Genomic DNA, 22,971 nt, shown 5'->3' on the forward strand with positions numbered 1-22,971 from the left:
CTGTTTACCCGTACATCTGTCTGTCTGCTCGTCAGCGTCACCATTCCTACCTTATATTGCTCTTCCCTAGCGGTTCATCAATTTGATAGGTGTCGTATGAGTAATCAACTATGACATTCCCCATGACCACTCGAGCGCCTATATATATAGACTCCCCTCTGGGCACTATCCTTGAGGGGTCCAACAGATACCAATCCTTGGTGACATTCATTCTGCCAGGACCTCTACCAAAACAGCCCCCATTGTCCTTTTCTGGTCTTGGTATTTGATCCACTACAGGGATGGTATCAAGATCTCCCTCCTTATAGAAACGCATAGACTCAGGATATCTCCAGCAAAACCAATACACTGTATACTGTGATGTGATGTTTACGTATGCTTGGTCTGGCGGACACGTGTTGGGCGTGACAAGAGACACGTTTATTCTTATCCATGGATCATCAGCCCATAGAAAGAAAGATGACTCATTCCTGAGAAACTTTACACGTGGTTTTGCTGCGGTAACCCTAACAAAACCATAGCTGTAGCTGACCATGCCTTGAACGTAGTCCACACTTGCGCTAAGTCTAACGAAATAATCGCCTGCCTTTAAAGATGCAGCTTTGATTAAGGCATGTTTGGTTGTTGTAATTGTATTACGAGGTCCCGTTACTTCAGTTTTGTTAAGTGTCCAAAAGGACCAGTCGTATTTTACATCTCCACAGGAAAAAAGAGTCGTGGATAACAGGTAACGATGCTCGCTGCACATAAAAAGGGTTGGAGCGGATGAGTTTTTGCTGATGTGGACCCTAATGTATGGAGGCATGCAGCTTGCACCATAAGCTAGAATAAATGAATAAAAATCATCGTTGTCATCAGCATTAACAGCATGAATATCACTGATACCGCCTCCATATAACCACTTTCATCATTTTTTCTATCACCAGCAGCATTAGTATCATATTATTAACACCACCCTCATCATCAAAACTATAGTTATCTCGACTGCCACCATTATTATGGGCATAGTCATCGTTCTTATCCCATAACCACCATCACTACCATCAACACTACCATCAACACCACCATCATCATAATTTTCACTACCATCATCACCACCATCATCATCATCACCATCATTTTCACTACCATCATCACCACCATCTTCATCATCACCATCATCATCACTACCATCATCACTACCATCATCATCATCACTACCATCATCACTGCCATCATCATCATCACCATCATTATAGCCAACCAGCATCAGCTTCACCATGGTTAATATCTATCACCATTTTTCATCATCACCTTATCATTGTCTTTGGTATCACAACACCAACTAAACACCACCACAATGAAGGTCATTATACTCCTCAACTTTTAACACATGTCAGCATTAGGCAGTACATACCGCCGATATGCGTTGCATTATGGTTTAACTCCTTCTCAGCTAGGGCTAGCAACATACGCTCTTTGAATAATTTCAAAGTATCATTTCCGGCGATGTTCAGAATGGAGATTTCCATGAGAACCCCTGTGCCTGGCCTAGAGCAAAGAAAAATACAAGGTTATTTGAACGGCATATGAAGCCTATATGATCTTACATGACATAAGCTCACCACGAATCTCTACTGGTTGTATTTGCCTTTTTTGCGTTGTTGGCTCTAACTCGACCCATGCGGCGTAATTTTTTTTCTTCCCACAATGTTTTTACCATTGTTTTCTTGCCTGTTCGTGTCCGGATCCCTGACTTGACAAGTTACTAGGGAAAGTTATGATGGATCCGACAAACTAATCTAAACAAATCCCACATCCAACGTGTAATGCACACAAAACCTCTCGAATGATCTCGATCCAAAACAAACAAGTAATGAAAAAGCCCAATGAAATGCTTCTGGCGTTTTTACAAAACACCCAAATTTATGTGAATTTTAAATGGCGCTTTTGTGTGTCCAAAGCAGTCCCAGCTGGGGAAGTTGGTGTTTGTATTTATTTAGATAAAAAGCGTCCAGTAGGGATGCGAATGGTTTATTCATGACTAATAGGACATTATTTTGGAGTGAAATTATCGTTTAGCCAGTGATTGGATACTTCTCGCTTTATTGAAATGTATGTAGCTAACATCTTTTTTGTTGATACAAGAATATCATGTTTTAATGATTTTACATGTCTTGGCAAGTGTTCGAATCCACAACAGTCTGGTGTGTATGAATATCCATTTCAGCAGAAATATTCTAAGATTTCGCAGGCATACGACGTACCACAATCTCATGTGTCTGACAATCCACGTCCCATCAAGCAACGTTAATACGGGATCGAGCTGAAAGAAAATATGCAATGTTAACACAAATTTCTATGTTGCCATGAAATTGTACACTTTCCCCAGGGGCTTATGCTCCATTGTCTGGATATTAACATGGGCTTTATGCTACATTGTCTGGATACTAACAGAGGCTCATGCTCTATTGTATGGATACTAACAGGGGCTTATGCTACATTGTCTGGATACTAACAGAGGCTTATGCTACATTGTATGGATACTAACAGGGGCTTATGCTACATTGTCTGTATACTAACAGGGGCTTATGCTCTAATGTATAGATACTAACAGGGGCTTATGCTCTATTGTATGGATACTAACAGGGGCTTATGCTCCATTGTCTGGATACTAACAGAGGCTTATGCTCTATTGTATGGATACTAACAGAGGCTTATGCTCCATTGTCTGGATACTAACAGGGGCTTATGCTCCATTGTCTGGATACTAACAGAGGCTTATGCTACATTGTCTAGAAACTAACAGAGGCTTATGCTACATTGTCTGGATACTAACAGAGGCTTATGCTACATTGTCTGGATAGCTAACAGAGGTTTATGCTCCACTGTCTGGATACTAACAGGGGCTTATGCTCCATTGTCTGGATACTAACAGAGGTTTATGCTCTATTGTATGGATACTAACAGGGGCTTATGCTCCATTGTCTGGATACTAACAGAGGCTTATGCTCCATTGTATGGATACTAACAGAGGCTTATGCTCCATTGTATGGATACTAACAGGGGCTTATGCTACATCGTCTGGATACTAACAGAGGCTTATGCTACATTGTATGGATACTAACAGAGGTTTATGCTACATTGTATGGATACTAACAGGGGTTTATGCTACATTGTATGGATACTAACAGGGGCTTATGCTACATCGTCTGGATACTAACAGAGGCTTATGCTACATTGTATGGATACTAACAGAGGTTTATGCTACATTGTATGGATACTAACAGAGGTTTATGCTACATTGTATGGATACTAGCAGAGGTTTATGCTACATTGTATGGATACTAACAGGGGCTTACGCTACATCGTCTGGATACTAACAGAGGCTTATGCTACATTGTATGGATACTAACAGAGGTTTATGCTACATTGTATGGATACTAACAGAGGTTTATGCTACATCGTCTGGATACTAACAGAGGTTTATGCTACATTGTATGGATACTAACAGGGGCTTATGCTATATTGTATGGATACTAACAGAGGCCTATGCTCTATTGTATGGATACTAACAGGGGCTTATGCTTCATTGTCTGGATACTAACAGGGGCTTATGCTACATTGTATGGATACTAACAGAGGCTTATGCTACATTGTCTGGATACTAACAGGGGCTTATGCTACATCGTCTGGATACTAACAGAGGCTTATGCTACATTGTATGGATACTAACAGAGGTTTATGCTACATTGTATGGATACTAACAGAGGTTTATGCTACATTGTATGGATACTAACAGGGGCTTATGCTACATTGTATGGATACTAACAGTGGATCATGCTCTATTGTCTGGATACTAACAGGGGCTTATTCTACATTGTATGGATACTAACAGGGGATTATGCTTCATTGTCTGGATACTAACAGGGGCTTATGCTACATTGTATGGGTACTAACAGAGGCTTATGCTACATTGTATGGATACTAACAGGGGCTTATGCTACATTGTATGGATACTAACAGAGGCTTATGCTACACTGTCTGGATACTAACAGGGGCTTATGCTTCATTGTATGGATACTAACAGGGGCTTATGCTCTATTGTATGGATACTAACAGGGGCTTATGCTTCATTGTCTGGATACTAACAGGGGCTTATGCTCCATTGTCTGGATACTAACAGGGGCTTATGCTACATCGTCTGGATACTAACAGAGGCTTATGCTACATTGTATGGATACTAACAGAGGTTTATGCTACATTGTCTGTATACTAACAGAGGTTTATGCTCCATTGTATGGATACTAACAGGGGCTTATGCTCCATTGTCTGGATACTAACAGGGGCTTATGCTCTATTGTCTGGATACTAACAGGGGCTTATGCTCCATTGTCTGGATACTAACAGAGGTTTATGCTCCATTGTATGGATACTAACAGAGGCTTATGCTACATCGTCTGGATACTAACAGAGGCTTATGCTACATTGTATGGATACTAACAGAGGTTTATGCTACATTGTATGGATACTAACAGGGGCTCATGCTCTATTGTATGGATACTAACAGGGGCTTATGCTACATTGTATGGATACTAACAGAGGCTCATGCTCTATTGTATGGATACTAACAGGGGCTTATGCTCTATTGTATGGATACTAACAGGGGCTTATGCTACATTGTCTGGATACTAACAGAGGCTTATGCTACATTGTCTGGATACTAACAGAGGCTTATGCTACATTGTATGGATACTAACAGAGGTTTATGCTACATTGTCTGGATACTAACAGGGGCTTATGCTACATTGTATGGATACTAACAGGGGCTTATGCTCTATTGTATGGATACTAACAGGGGCTTATGCTACATTGTATGGATACTAACAGAGGCTCATGCTCTATTGTATGGATACTAACAGGGGCTTATGCTACATTGTCTGGATACTAACAGAGGCTTATGCTACATTGTCTGGATACTAACAGAGGCTTATGCTACATTGTATGGATACTAACAGAGGTTTATGCTACATTGTCTGGATACTAACAGGGGCTTATGCTTCATTGTCTGGATACTAACAGAGGCTTATGCTCTATTGTCTGGATACTAACAGAGGCTTATGCTATATTGTATGGATACTAACAGAGGCTTATGCTACATCGTCTGGATACTAACAGAGTCTTATGCTACATTGTATGGATACTAAAAGAGGCTTATGCTACATTGTATGGATACTAACAGAGTCTTATGCTACATTGTATGGATACTAACAGGGGCTTATGCTCCATTGTCTGGATACTAACAGAGGCTTATGCTCTATTGTCTGGATACTAACAGAGGTTTATGCTACATTGTATGGATACTAACAGAGGTTTATGCTACATTGTATGGATACTAACAGGGGCTTATGCTACATCGTCTGGATACTAACAGAGGCTTATGCTACATTGTATGGATACTAACAGAGGTTTATGCTACATTGTATGGATACTAACATGGGTTTATGCTACATTGTATGGATACTAACAGAGGCTTATGCTATATTGTCTGGATACTAACAGGGGCTTATGCTCTATTGTATGGATACTAACAGAGGTTTATGCTACATTGTATGGATACTAACAGAGGCTTATGCTACATTGTCTGGATACTAACAGGGGCTTATGCTCTATTGTATGGATACTAACAGGGGCTCATGCTCTATTGTATGGATACTAACAGAGGCTTATGCTTCATTGTCTGGATACTAACAGAGGCTTATGCTACATTGTATGGATACTAACAGAGGCTTATGCTTCATTGTCTGGATACTAACAGGGGCTTATGCTACATCGTCTGGATACTAACAGAGGCTTATGCTACATTGTATGGTACTAACAGAGGCTTATGCTTCATTGTCTGGATACTAACAGAGGCTTATGCTTCATTGTCTGGATACTAACAGGGGCTATGCTAAATTGTATGGATACTAACAGAGGCTTATGCTCCATTGTCTGGATACTAACAGGGGCTTATGCTACATCGTCTGGATACTAACAGAGGCTTATGCTACATTGTATGGATACTAACAGAGGTTTATGCTTCATTGTCTGGATACTAACAGAGGTTTATGCTCCATTGTCTGGATACTAACAGGGGCTTATGCTACATCGTCTGGATACTAACAGAGGCTTATGCTACATTGTATGGATACTAACAGAGGTTTATGCTACATTGTATGGATACTAACAGAGGTTTATGCTACATTGTATGGATACTAACAGGGGCTTATGCTACATTGTATGGATACTAACAGTGGATCATGCTCTATTGTCTGGATACTAACAGGGGCTTATTCTACATTGTATGGATACTAACAGGGGATTATGCTTCATTGTCTGGATACTAACAGGGGCTTATGCTACATTGTATGGATACTAACAGAGGCTTATGCTACATTGTATGGATACTAACAGAAGCTTATGCTACATTGTATGGATACTAACAGAGGCTTATGCTTCATTGTATGGATACTAACAGGGGCTTATGCTCTATTGTATGGATACTAACAGGGGCTTATGCTTCATTGTCTGGATACTAACAGAGGATTATGCTACATTGTATGGATACTAACAGAGGCTTATGCTACATTGTATGGATACTAACAGAAGCTTATGCTACATTGTCTGGATACTAACAGGGGCTTATGCTTCATTGTATGGATACTAACAGGGGCTTATGCTCTATTGTATGGATACTAACAGGGGCTTATGCTTCATTGTCTGGATACTAACAGGGGCTTATGCTACACTGTCTGGATACTAACAGAGGCTTATGTTCCATTGTCTGTATACTAACAGAGGCTTATGCTCTATTGTCTGGATACTAACAGGGGCTTATGCTCCATTGTCTGGATACTAACAGAGGCTTATGCTCTATTGTCTGGATACTAACAGAGGTTTATGCTACATTGTATGGATACTAACAGAGGTTTATGCTACATTGTATGGATACTAACAGGGGCTTATGCTACATCGTCTGGATACTAACAGAGGCTTATGCTACATTGTATGGATACTAACAGAGGTTTATGCTACATTGTATGGATACTAACATGGGTTTATGCTACATTGTATGGATACTAACAGAGGCTTATGCTATATTGTCTGGATACTAACAGGGGCTTATGCTCTATTGTATGGATACTAACAGAGGTTTATGCTACATTGTATGGATACTAACAGAGGCTTATGCTACATTGTCTGGATACTAACAGGGGCTTATGCTCTATTGTATGGATACTAACAGGGGCTCATGCTCTATTGTATGGATACTAACAGAGGCTTATGCTTCATTGTCTGGATACTAACAGAGGCTTATGCTACATTGTATGGTACTAACAGAGGCTTATGCTTCATTGTCTGGATACTAACAGGGGCTTATGCTACATCGTCTGGATACTAACAGAGGCTTATGCTACATTGTATGGTACTAAAAGAGGCTTATGCTTCATTGTCTGGATACTAACAGAGGCTTATGCTTCATTGTCTGGATACTAACAGGGGCTATGCTAAATTGTATGGATACTAACAGAGGCTTATGCTCCATTGTCTGGATACTAACAGGGGCTTATGCTACATCGTCTGGATACTAACAGAGGCTTATGCTACATTGTATGGATACTAACAGAGGTTTATGCTTCATTGTCTGGATACTAACAGAGGTTTATGCTCCATTGTCTGGATACTAACAGGGGCTTATGCTACATCGTCTGGATACTAACAGAGGCTTATGCTACATTGTATGGATACTAACAGAGGTTTATGCTACATTGTATGGATACTAACAGAGGTTTATGCTACATTGTATGGATACTAACAGGGGCTTATGCTACATTGTATGGATACTAACAGTGGATCATGCTCTATTGTCTGGATACTAACAGGGGCTTATTCTACATTGTATGGATACTAACAGGGGATTATGCTTCATTGTCTGGATACTAACAGGGGCTTATGCTACATTGTATGGATACTAACAGAGGCTTATGCTACATTGTATGGATACTAACAGAAGCTTATGCTACATTGTATGGATACTAACAGAGGCTTATGCTACACTGTCTGGATACTAACAGGGGCTTATGCTTCATTGTATGGATACTAACAGGGGCTTATGCTCTATTGTATGGATACTAACAGGGGCTTATGCTTCATTGTCTGGATACTAACAGGGGCTTATGCTACACTGTCTGGATACTAACAGAGGCTTATGTTCCATTGTCTGTATACTAACAGAGGTTTATGCTCCATTGTATGGATACTAACAGGGGCTTATGCTCCATTGTCTGGATACTAACAGGGGCTTATGCTCCATTGTCTGTATACTAACAGAGGTTTATGCTCCATTGTATGGATACTAACAGGGGCTTATGCTCCATTGTCTGGATACTAACAGGGGCTTATGCTCTATTGTCTGGATACTAACAGGGGCTTATGCTCCATTGTCTGGATACTAACAGAGGTTTATGCTCCATTGTATGGATACTAACAGAGGCTTATGCTACATCGTCTGGATACTAACAGAGGCTTATGCTACATTGTATGGATACTAACAGAGGTTTATGCTACATTGTATGGATACTAACAGGGGCTTATGCTACATTGTCTGGATACTAACAGAGGCTTATGCTACATTGTCTGGATACTAACAGAGGCTTATGCTACATTGTATGGATACTAACAGAGGTTTATGCTACATTGTCTGGATACTAACAGGGGTTTATGCTACATTGTATGGATACTAACAGGGGCTTATGCTCTATTGTATGGATACTAACAGGGGCTTATGCTACATTGTATGGATACTAACAGAGGCTCATGCTCTATTGTATGGATACTAACAGGGGCTTATGCTACATTGTCTGGATACTAACAGAGGCTTATGCTACATTGTCTGGATACTAACAGAGGCTTATGCTACATTGTCTGGATACTAACAGAGGCTTATGCTCTATTGTCTGGATACTAACAGAGGCTTATGCTATATTGTATGGATACTAACAGAGGCTTATGCTACATCGTCTGGATACTAACAGAGTCTTATGCTACATTGTATGGATACTAAAAGAGGCTTATGCTACATTGTATGGATACTAACAGAGTCTTATGCTACATTGTATGGATACTAACAGGGGCTTATGCTCCATTGTCTGGATACTAACAGAGGCTTATGCTCTATTGTCTGGATACTAACAGAGGTTTATGCTACATTGTATGGATACTAACAGAGGTTTATGCTACATTGTATGGATACTAACAGGGGCTTATGCTACATCGTCTGGATACTAACAGAGGCTTATGCTACATTGTATAGATACTAACAGAGGTTTATGCTACATTGTATGGATACTAACATGGGTTTATGCTACATTGTATGGATACTAACAGAGGCTTATGCTATATTGTCTGGATACTAACAGGGGCTTATGCTCTATTGTATGGATACTAACAGAGGTTTATGCTACATTGTATGGATACTAACAGAGGCTTATGCTACATTGTCTGGATACTAACAGAGGCTTATGCTACATTGTATGGATACTAACAGGGGCTTATGCTCTATTGTATGGATACTAACAGAGGCTTATGCTCTATTGTATGGATACTAACAGGGGCTCATGCTCTATTGTATGGATACTAACAGAGGCTTATGCTTCATTGTCTGGATACTAACAGAGGCTTATGCTACATTGTATGGTACTAACAGAGGCTTATGCTTCATTGTCTGGATACTAACAGGGGCTTATGCTACATCGTCTGGATACTAACAGAGGCTTATGCTACATTGTATGGTACTAACAGAGGCTTATGCTTCATTGTCTGGATACTAACAGAGGCTTATGCTTCATTGTCTGGATACTAACAGGGGCTATGCTAAATTGTATGGATACTAACAGAGGCTTATGCTCCATTGTCTGGATACTAACAGGGGCTTATGCTACATCGTCTGGATACTAACAGAGGCTTATGCTACATTGTATGGATACTAACAGAGGTTTATGCTACATTGTATGGATACTAACAGAGGTTTATGCTACATTGTATGGATACTAACAGGGGCTTATGCTACATTGTATGGTACTAACAGAGGCTTATGCTTCATTGTCTGGATACTAACAGGGGCTTATGCTCCATTGTCTGGATACTAACAGGGGCTTATGCTACATTGTATGGATACTAACAGAGGCTTATGCTTCATTGTATGGATACTAACAGGGGCTTATGCTTCATTGTCTGGATACTAACAGAGGCTTATGCTACATTGTATGGATACTAACAGAGGTTTATGCTACATTGTATGGATACTAACAGAGGTTTATGCTACATTGTATGGATACTAACAGAGGCTTATGCTATATTGTCTGGATACTAACAGGGGCTTATGCTCCATTGTCTGGATACTAACAGGGGCTTATGCTTCATTGTCTGGATACTAACAGAGGCTTATGCTACATTGTATGGATACTAACAGAGGTTTATGCTACATTGTATGGATACTAACAGAGGTTTATGCTACATTGTATGGATACTAACAGAGGCTTATGCTATATTGTCTGGATACTAACAGGGGCTTATGCTCTATTGTATGGATACTAACAGAGGTTTATGCTACATTGTATGGATACTAACAGAGGCTTATGCTACATTGTCTGGATACTAACAGGGGCTTATGCTATTTTGTATGGATACTAACAGGGGCTCATGCTCTATTGTATGGATACTAACAGAGGCTTATGCTACATTGTATGGATACTAACAGAGGCTTATGCTTCATTGTCTGGATACTAACAGAGGCTTATGCTACATTGTATGGATACTAACAGAGGCTTATGCTTCATTGTCTGGATACTAACAGAGGCTTATGCTTCATTGTCTGGATACTAACAGAGGCTTATGCTACATCGTCTGGATACTAACAGAGGCTTATGCTACATTGTATGGTACTAACAGAGGCTTATGCTTCATTGTCTGGATACTAACAGAGGCTTATGCTTCATTGTCTGGATACTAACAGGGGCTATGCTAAATTGTATGGATACTAACAGAGGCTTATGCTCCATTGTCTGGATACTAACAGGGGCTTATGCTACATCGTCTGGATACTAACAGAGGCTTATGCTACATTGTATGGATACTAACAGAGGTTTATGCTACATTGTATGGATACTAACAGAGGTTTATGCTACATTGTATGGATACTAACAGGGGCTTATGCTACATTGTATGGTACTAACAGAGGCTTATGCTTTATTGTCTGGATACTAACAGGGGCTTATGCTCCATTGTCTGGATACTAACAGGGGCTTATGTTCTATTGTATGGATACTAACAGGTGCTCATGCTCTATTGTATGGATACTAACAGAGGCTTATGCTTCATTGTCTGGATACTAACAGAGGCTTATGCTTCATTGTCTGGATACTAACAGGGGCTTATGCTACATCGTCTGGATACTAACAGAGGCTTATGCTACATTGTATGGTACTAACAGAGGCTTATGCTTCATTGTCTGGATACTAACAGAGGCTTATGCTTCATTGTCTGGATACTAACAGGGGCTATGCTAAATTGTATGGATACTAACAGAGGCTTATGCTCCATTGTCTGGATACTAACAGGGGCTTATGCTACATCGTCTGGATACTAACAGAGGCTTATGCTACATTGTATGGATACTAACAGAGGTTTATGCTACATTGTATGGATACTAACAGAGGTTTATGCTACATTGTATGGTACTAACAGAGGCTTATGCTTCATTGTCTGGATACTGACAGGGGCTTATGTTTCATTGTCTGGATACTAACAGGGGCTTATGCTACATTGTCTGGATACTAACAGAGGTTTATGCTACATTGTATGGTACTAACAGAGGCTTATGCTTCATTGTCTGGATACTGACAGGGGCTTATGTTTCATTGTCTGGATACTAACAGAGGCTTATGCTACATTGTATGGATACTAACAGGGGCTTATGCTACATCGTCTGGATACTAACAGAGGCTTATGCTACATTGTATGGATACTAACAGAGGTTTATGCTACATTGTATGGATACTAACAGAGGTTTATGCTACATTGTATGGTACTAACAGAGGCTTATGCTTCATTGTCTGGTTACTGACAGGGGCTTATGTTTCATTGTCTGGATACTAACAGGGGCTTATGCTACATTGTCTGGATACTAACAGAGGTTTATGCTACATTGTATGGTACTAACAGAGGCTTATGCTTCATTGTCTGGATACTGACAGGGGCTTATGTTTCATTGTCTGGATACTAACAGAGGCTTATGCTACATTGTATGGATACTAACAGAGGTTTATGCTACATTGTATGGATACTAACAGAGGTTTATGCTACATTGTATGGATACTAACAGAGGCTTATGCTATATTGTCTGGATACTAACAGGGGCTTATGCTCTATTGTATGGATACTAACAGAGGTTTATGCTACATTGTATGGATACTAACAGAGGCTTATGCTACATTGTCTGGATACTAACAGGGGCTTATGCTCTATTGTATGGATACTAACAGGGGCTCATGCTCTATTGTATGGATACTAACAGAGGATTATGCTTCATTGTCTGGATACCAACAGAGGCTTATGCTACATTGTATGGTACTAACAGAGGCTTATGCTTCATTGTCTGGATACTAACAGGGGCTTATGCTACATCGTCTGGATACTAACAGAGGCTTATGCTACATTGTATGGTACTAACAGAGGCTTATGCTTCATTGTCTGGATACTAACAGAGGCTTATGCTTCATTGTCTGGATACTAACAGGGGCTATGCTAAATTGTATGGATACAAACAGAGGCTTATGCTCCATTGTCTGGATACTAACAGGGGCTTATGCTACATCGTCTGGATACTAACAGAGGCTTATGCTACATTGTATGGATACTAACAGAGGTTTATGCTACATTGTATGGATACTAACAGAGGTTTATGCTACATTGTATGGATACTAACAGGGGCTTATGCTAAATTGTATGGATACAAACAGAGGCTTATGCTCCATTGTCTGGATACTAACAGGGGCTTATGCTACATCGTCTGGATACTAACAGAGGCTTATGCTTCATTGTCTGGATACTAACAGGGGCTTATGCTCCATTGTCTGGATACTAACAGGGGCTTATGCTACATTGTATGGTACTAACAGAGGCTTATGCTTCATTGTATGGATACTAACAGGGGCTTATGCTTCATTGTCTGGATACTAACAGAGGCTTATGCTACATTGTATGGATACTAACAGGGGCTCATGCTCTATTGTATGGATACAAACAGAGGCTTATTCTACATTGTATGGTACTAACAGAGGCTTATGCTACATTGTATGGATACTAACAGGGGCTTATGCTCCATTGTCTGGATACTAACAGGGGCTTATGCTACATTGTATGGTACTAACAGAGGCTTATGCTACATTGTATGGATACTAACAGAGGCTTATGCTCTATTGTATGGATACTAACAGGGGCTTATGCTTCATTGTCTGGATACTAACAGGGGCTTATGCTACACTGTCTGGATACTAACAGAGGCTTATGTTCCATTGTATGGATACTAACAGGGGCTTATGCTCCATTGTCTGGATACTAACAGGGGCTTATGCTCCATTGTCTGTATACTAACAGAGGTTTATGCTCCATTGTATGGATACTAACAGGGGCTTATGCTCCATTGTCTGGATACTAACAGGGGCTTATGCTACATCGTCTGGATACTAACAGAGGCTTATGCTACATTGTATGGATACTAACAGAGGTTTATGCTACATTGTATGGATACTAACAGAGGTTTATGCTACATTGTATGGATACTAACAGGGGCTTATGCTACATTGTATGGTACTAACAGAGGTTTATGCTCTATTGTATGGATACTAACATGGGCTTATGCTCTATTGCATGGATACTAACAGGGGCTTATGCTACATTGTATGGTACTAACAGAGGCTTATGCTTCATTGTATGGATACTAACAGAGGCTTATGCTTCATTGTCTGGATACTAACAGAGGCTTATGCTACATTGTATGGTACTAACAGAGGCTTATGCTACATTGTATGGATACTAACAGGGGCTTATGCTTCATTGTCTGGATACTAACAGGGGCTTATGCTACACTGTCTGGATACTAACAGAGGCTTATGTTCCATTGTATGGATACTAACAGGGGCTTATGCTCCATTGTCTGGATACTAACAGGGGCTTATGCTCCATTGTCTGTATACTAACAGAGGTTTATGCTCCATTGTATGGATACTAACAGGGGCTTATGCTCTATTGTCTGGATACTAACAGGGGCTTATGCTACATTGTATGGATACTAACAGAGGCTTATGCTCCATTGTCTGTATACTAACAGAGGTTTATGCTCCATTGTATGGATACTAACAGGGGCTTATGCTCCATTGTCTGTATACTAACAGAGGTTTATGCTCCATTGTATGGATACTAACAGGGGCTCATGCTCCATTGTCTGGATACTAACAGGGGCTTATGCTATATTGTCTGGATACTAACAGAGGCTTATGCTATATTGTATGGATACTAACAGGGGCTTATGCTACATTGTATGAATACTAACAGGGGCTTATGCTACATTGTATGGATACTAACAGGGGCTTATGCTCTATTGTATGGATACTAACAGAGGCTTATGCTCTATTGTATGGATACTAACAGAGGCTTATGCTCCATTGTCTGGATACTAACAGGGGCTCATGCTCCATTGCCTGGATACTAACAGGGGCTTATGCTATATTGTCTGGATACTAACAGAGGCTCATGCTATATTGTATGGATACTAACAAGGGGCTTATGCTTCATTGTCTGGATACTAACAGGGGCTTATGCTACATCGTCTGGATACTAACAGGGGCTCATGCTACATTGTCTGGATACTAACAGAGGCTTATGCTCCATTGTCTGGATACTAACAGAGGCTTATGCTACACTGTCTGGATACTAACAGAGGCTCATGCTACATTGTATGGATACTAACAGAGGCTCATGCACTATTGTCTGGATACTAACAGGGGCTTATGCTCCATTGTCTGGATACTAACAGAGGCTTATGCTCTATTGTATGGATACTAACAGAGGCTTATGCTACACTGTCTGGATACTAACAGAGGCTCATGCTACATTGTATGGATACTAACAGAGGCTCATGCTCTATTGTATGGATACTAACAGGGGCTTATGCTTCATTGTCTGGATACTAACAGAGGCTTATGCTTCATTGTCTGGATACTAACAGAGGCTTATGCTTCATTGTCTGGATACTAACAGAGGCTTATGCTACACTGTCTGGATACTAACAGAGGCTCATGCTACATTGTATGGATACTAACAGAGGCTCATGCACTATTGTCTGGATACTAACAGGGGCTTATGCTCCATTGTCTGGATACTAACAGGGGCTTATGCTCCATTGTCTGGATACTAACAGGGGCTTATGCTACATCGTCTGGATACTAACAGAGGCTTATGCTACATTGTATGGATACTAACAGAGGTTTATGCTACATTGTATGGATACTAACAGAGGTTTATGCTCCATTGTCTGGATACTAACAGAGGCTTATGCTCCATTGTCTGGATACTAACAGAGGCTTATGCTACACTGTCTGGATACTAACAGAGGCTTATGTTCCATTGTATGGATACTAACAGGGGCTTATGCTCCATTGTCTGGATACTAACAGGGGCTTATGCTCCATTGTCTGTATACTAACAGAGGTTTATGCTCCATTGTATGGATACTAACAGGGGCTTATGCTCCATTGTCTGGATACTAACAGGGGCTTATGCTACATCGTCTGGATACTAACAGAGGCTTATGCTACATTGTATGGATACTAACAGAGGTTTATGCTACATTGTATGGATACTAACAGAGGTTTATGCTACATTGTATGGATACTAACAGGGGCTTATGCTACATTGTATGGTACTAACAGAGGTTTATGCTCTATTGTATGGATACTAACATGGGCTTATGCTCTATTGTATGGATACTAACAGGGGCTTATGCTACATTGTATGGTACTAACAGAGGCTTATGCTTCATTGTCTGGATACTAACAGGGGCTTATGCTACATTGTATGGTACTAACAGAGGCTTATGCTTCATTGTCTGGATACTAACAGAGGCTTATGCTACATTGTATGGATACTAACAGAGGCTTATGCTTCATTGTCTGGATACTAACAGAGGCTTATGCTACATTGTATGGTACTAACAGAGGCTTATGCTACATTGTATGGATACTAACAGGGGCTTATGCTTCATTGTCTGGATACTAACAGGGGCTTATGCTACACTGTCTGGATTCTAACAGAGGCTTATGTTCCATTGTATGGATACTAACAGGGGCTTATGCTCCATTGTCTGGATACTAACAGGGGCTTATGCTCCATTGTCTGTATACTAACAGAGGTTTATGCTCCATTGTATGGATATTAACAGGGGCTTATGCTCTATTGTCTGGATACTAACAGGGGCTTATGCTCCATTGTCTGTATACTAACAGAGGTTTATGCTCCATTGTATGGATACTAACAGGGGCTCATGCTCCATTGTCTGGATACTAACAGCGGCTTATGCTATATTGTCTGGATACTAACAGAGGCTTATGCTATATTGTATGGATACTAACAGGGGCTTATGCTACATTGTATGGATACTAACAGGGGCTTATGCTACATTGTATGGATACTAACAGGGGCTTATGCTCTATTGTATGGATACTAACAGAGGCTTATGCTCTATTGTATGGATACTAACAGAGGCTTATGCTCCATTGTCTGGATACTAACAGAGGCTTATGCTACATTGTATGGATACTAACAGGGGCTCATGCTCCATTGTCTGGATACTAACAGGGGCTTATGCTATATTGTTTGGATACTAACAGAGGCTTATGCTATATTGTATGGATACTAACAGGAGCTTATGCTTCATTGTCTGGATACTAACAGGGGCTTATGCTACATCGTCTGGATACTAACAGGGGCTCATGCTACATTGTCTGGATACTAACAGAGGCTTATGCTCCATTGTCTGGATACTAACAGAGGCTTATGCTACACTGTCTGGATACTAACAGAGGCTCATGCTACATTATATGGATACTAACAGAGGCTCATGCACTATTGTCTGTATACTAACAGGGGCTTATGCTCCATTGTCTGGATACTAACAAAGGCTTATGCTCTATTGTATGGATACTAACAGAGGCTTATGCTACACTGTCTGGATACTAACAGAGGCTCATGCTACATTGTATGGATACTAACAGAGGCTCATGCTCTATTGTATGGATACTAACAGGGGCTTATGCTCCATTGTCTGGATACTAACAGAGGCTTATGCTACATTGTATGAATACTAACAGGGGCTTATGCTACATCGTCTGGATACTAACAGGGGCTTATGCTACATTGTCTGGATACTAACAGGGGCTTATGCTCTATTGTATGGATACTAACAGAGGTTTATGCTACATTGTATGGATACTAACAGAGGTTTATGCTCCATTGTCTGGATACTAACAGAGGCTTATGCTCCATTGTCTGGATACTAACAAAGGCTTATGTTCCATTGTCTGGATACTAACAGGGGCTTATGCTCTATTGTATGGATACTAACAGAGGCTCATGCTACATTGTATGGATACTAACAGAGGCTCATGCTCTATTGTATGGATACTAACAGGGGCTTATGCTCCATTGTCTGGATACTAACAGAGGCTTATGCTACATTGTATGGATACTAACAAGGGCTTATGCTACATTGTCTGGATACTAACAGGGGCTTATGCTCCGTTGTCTGGATACTAACAGGGGCTTATGCTCTATTGTATGGATACTAACAGAGGTTTATGCTACATTGTATGGATACTAACAGAGGTTTATGCTCCATTGTCTGGATACTAACAGAGGCTTATGCTCCATTGTCTGGATACTAACAAAGGCTTATGTTCCATTGTCTGGATACTAACAGGGGCTTATGCTCTATTGTATGGATACTAACAGAGGCTTATGCTACATCGTCTGGATACTAACAGAGTCTCATGCTCTATTGTCTGGATACTAGCAGGGGCTCATGCACTATTGTCTGGATACTAAGAGAGGCTCATGCTACATTGTCTGGATACTAGCAGGGGCTCATGCACTATTGTCTGGATACTAAGAGAGGCTAATGCTACATTGTCTGGATACTAACAGGGGCTCATGCTCTATTGTCTATATACTAACAGAGGCTTATGCTACATTGTATGGATACTAACAGAGGTTTATGCTCCACTGTCTGGATACTAACAGGGGCTTATGCTCCATTGTCTGGATACTAACAGAGGTTTATGCTCTATTGTATGGATACTAACAGGGGCTTATGCTCCATTGTCTGGATACTAACAGAGGCTTATGCTCCATTGTATGGATACTAACAGAGGCTTATGCTCTATTGTATGGATACTAACAGGGGCTTATGCTCCATTGTCTGGATACTAACAGAGGCTTATGCTCCATTGTATGGATACTAACAGAGGCTTATGCTCTATTGTATGGATACTAACAGGGGCTTATGCTACATCGTCTGGATACTAACAGAGGCTTATGCTATAATGTCTGGATACTAACAGGGGCTTATGCTACATTGTCTGGATACTAACAGAGGCTTATGCTAAATTGTATGGATACTAACAGAGGCTTATGCTACATTGTATGGATACTAACAGAGGCTTATGCTACATTGTATGGATACTAACAGAGGTTTATGCTACATTGTATGGATACTAACAGGGGCTTATGCTTCATTGTCTGGATACTAACAGAGGCTTATGCTACATTGTATGGATACTAACAGAGGCTTATGCTTCATTGTCTGGATACTAACAGAGGCTTATGCTACATTGTATGGTACTAACAGAGGCTTATGCTACATTGTATGGATACTAACAGAGGCTTATGCTCTATTGTATGGATACTAACAGGGGCTTATGCTTCATTGTCTGGATACTAACAGGGGCTTATGCTACACTGTCTGGATACTAACAGAGGCTTATGTTCCATTGTATGGATACTAACAGGGGCTTATGCTCCATTGTCTGGATACTAACAGGGGCTTATGCTCCATTGTCTGTATACTAACAGAGGTTTATGCTCCATTGTATGGATACTAACAGGGGCTTATGCTCCATTGTCTGGATACTAACAGGGGCTTATGCTAGATCGTCTGGATGCTAACAGAGGCTTATGCTACATTGTATGGATACTAACAGAGGTTTATGCTACATTGTATGGATACTAACAGAGGTTTATGCTACATTGTATGGATACTAACAGGGGCTTATGCTACATTGTATGGTACTAACAGAGGTTTATGCTCTATTGTATGGATACTAACATGGGCTTATGCTCTATTGTATGGATACTAACAGGGGCTTATGCTACATTGTATGGTACTAACAGAGGCTTATGCTTCATTGTATGGATACTAACAGGGGCTTATGCTTCATTGTCTGGATACTAACAGAGGCTTATGCTACATTGTATGGATACTAACAGAGGCTTATGCTTCATTGTCTGGATACTAACAGAGGCTTATGCTACATTGTATGGTACTAACAGAGGCTTATGCTACATTGTATGGATACTAACAGAGGCTTATGCTACATTGTATGGATACTAACAGAGGCTTATGCTTCATTGTCTGGATACTAACAGAGGCTTATGCTACATTGTATGGTACTAACAGAGGCTTATGCTACATTGTATGGATACTAACAGAGGCTTATGCTTCATTGTCTGGATACTAACAGAGGCTTATGCTACATTGTATGGTACTAACAGAGGCTTATGCTACATTGTCTGGATACTAACAGAGGTTTATGCTCCATTGTCTGGATACTAACAGGGGCTTATGCTTCATTGTCTGGATACTAACAGGGGCTTATGCTACACTGTCTGGATACTAACAGAGGCTTATGTTCCATTGTATGGATACTAACAGGGGCTTATGCTCCATTGTCTGGATACTAACAGGGGCTTATGCTCCATTGTCTGTATACTAACAGAGGTTTATGCTCCATTGTATGGATACTAACAGGGGCTTATGTTCTATTGTCTGGATACTAACAGGGGCTTATGCTCCATTGTCTGTATACTAACAGAGGTTAATGCTCCATTGTATGGATACTAACAGGGGCTCATGCTCCATTGTCTGGATACTAACAGGGGCTTATGCTATATTGTCTGGATACTAACAGAGGCTTATGCTCCATTGTATGGATACTAACAGAGGCTTATGCTCTATTTTATGGATACTAACAGGGGCTTATGCTCCATTGTCTGGATACTAACAGAGGCTTATGCTCCATTGTATGGATACTAACAGAGGCTTATGCTCTATTGTATGGATACTAACAGGGGCTTATGCTACATCGTCTGGATACTAACAGAGGCTTATGCTATAATGTCTGGATACTAACAGGGGCTTATGCTACATTGTCTGGATACTAACAGAGGCTTATGCTAAATTGTATGGATACTAACATAGGCTTATGCTACATTGTATGGATACTAACAGAGGCTTATGCTACATTGTATGGATACTAACAGAGGTTTATGCTACATTGTATGGATACTAACAGGGGCTTATGCTTCATTGTCTGGATACTAACAGAGGCTTATGCTACATTGTATGGTACTAACAGAGGCTTATGCTACATTGTATGGATACTAACAGAGGCTTATGCTCTATTGTATGGATACTAACAGGGGCTTATGCTTCATTGTCTGGATACTAACAGGGGCTTATGCTACACTGTCTGGATACTAACAGAGGCTTATGTTCCATTGTATGGATACTAACAGGGGCTTATGCTCCATTGTCTGTATACTAACAGAGGTTTATGCTCCATTGTATGGATACTAACAGGAATTTATGCTCCATTGTCTGGATACTAACAGGGGCTTATGCTACATCGTCTGGATACTAATAGAGGCTTATGCTACATTGTATGGATACTAACAGAGGTTTATGCTACATTGTATGGATACTAACAGAGGTTTATGCTACATTGTATGGATACTAACAGGGGCTTATGCTACATTGTATGGTACTAACAGAGGTTTATGCTCTATTGTATGGATACTAACATGGGCTTATGCTCTATTGTATGGATACTAACAGGGGCTTATGCTACATTGTATGGTACTAACAGAGGCTTATGCTTCATTGTATGGATACTAACAGGGGCTTATGCTTCATTGTCTGGATACTAACAGAGGCTTATGCTACATTGTATGGATACTAACAGAGGCTTATGCTTTATTGTCTGGATACTAACAGAGGCTTATGCTACATTGTATGGATACTAACAGGGGCTTATGCTTCATTGTCTGGATACTAACAGGGGCTTATGCTACACTGTCTGGATACTAACAGAGGCTTATGTTCCATTGTATGGATACTAACAGGGGCTTATGCTCCATTGTCTTGATACTAACAGGGGCTTATGCTCCATTGTCTGTATACTAACAGAGGTTTATGCTCCATTGTATGGATACTAACAGGGGCTTATGCTCTATTGTCTGGATACTAACAGGGGCTTATGCTCCATTGTCTGTATACTAACAGAGGTTTATGCTCCATTGTATGGATACTAACAGGGGCTCATGCTCCATTGTCTGGATACTAACAGGGGCTTATGCTATATTGTCTGGATACTAACAGAGGCTTATGCTATATTGTATGGATACTAACAGGGGCTTATGCTACATTGTATGGATACTAACAGGGGCTTATGCTACATTGTATGGATACTAACAGGGGCTTATGCTCTATTGTATGGATACTAACAGAGGCTTATGCTCTATTGTATGGATACTAACAGAGGCTTATGCTCCATTGTCTGGATACTAACAGAGGCTTATGCTACATTGTATGGATACTAACAGGGGCTCATGCTCCATTGTCTGGATACTAACAGGGGCTTATGCTATATTGTTTGGATACTAACAGAGGCTTATGCTATATTGTATGGATACTAACAGGGGCTTATGCTTCATTGTCTGGATACTAACAGGGGCTTATGCTACATCGTCTGGATACTAACAGGGGCTCATGCTACATTGTCTGGATACTAACAGAGGCTTATGCTCCATTGTCTGGATACTAACAGAGGCTTATGCTACACTGTCTGGATACTAACAGAGGCTCATGCTACATTGTATGGATACTAACAGAGGCTCATGCACTATTGTCTGGATACTAACAGGGGCTTATGCTCCATTGTCTGGATACTAACAGGGGCTTATGCTCTATTGTCTGGATACTAACAGGGGCTTATGCTCCATTGTCTGGATACTAACAGAGGTTTATGCTCCATTGTATGGATACTAACAGAGGCTTATGCTACATCGTCTGGATACTAACAGAGGCTTATGCTACATTGTATGGATACTAACAGAGGTTTATGCTACATTGTATGGATACTAACAGGGGCTTATGCTACATTGTCTGGATACTAACAGAGGCTTATGCTACATTGTCTGGATACTAACAGAGGCTTATGCTACATTGTATGGATACTAACAGAGGTTTATGCTACATTGTCTGGATACTAACAGGGGCTTATGCTACATTGTATGGATACTAACAGGGGCTTATGCTCTATTGTATGGATACTAACAGGGGCTTATGCTACATTGTATGGATACTAACAGAGGCTCATGCTCTATTGTATGGATACTAACAGGGGCTTATGCTACATTGTCTGGATACTAACAGAGGCTTATGCTACATTGTCTGGATACTAACAGAGGCTTATGCTACATTGTATGGATACTAACAGAGGTTTATGCTACATTGTCTGGATACTAACAGGGGCTTATGCTTCATTGTCTGGATACTAA

The 22,971-nt window shown here is 40.5% G+C and overlaps 1 protein-coding gene across 1 annotated transcript in view; it reads right to left on the reverse strand.

Annotated features, from left to right (window-relative positions):
- The window catches only part of LOC5510717 (polycystic kidney disease protein 1-like 2), a 96,480-nt gene that overhangs the window by 16,194 nt on the left and 57,315 nt on the right, over positions 1-22,971 (reverse strand). Inside the window, 3 exon segments of the mRNA XM_048730688.1 lie at positions 51-822; positions 1,397-1,530; positions 2,247-2,305. Of these exon segments, the coding sequence (XP_048586645.1) occupies positions 51-822; positions 1,397-1,530; positions 2,247-2,305 (965 nt within the window).

Source organism: Nematostella vectensis, chromosome 7, assembly GCF_932526225.1.
Source record: "Nematostella vectensis chromosome 7, jaNemVect1.1, whole genome shotgun sequence".
In the NCBI taxonomy this organism is placed as follows: Eukaryota; Metazoa; Cnidaria; class Anthozoa; order Actiniaria; family Edwardsiidae; genus Nematostella; species Nematostella vectensis.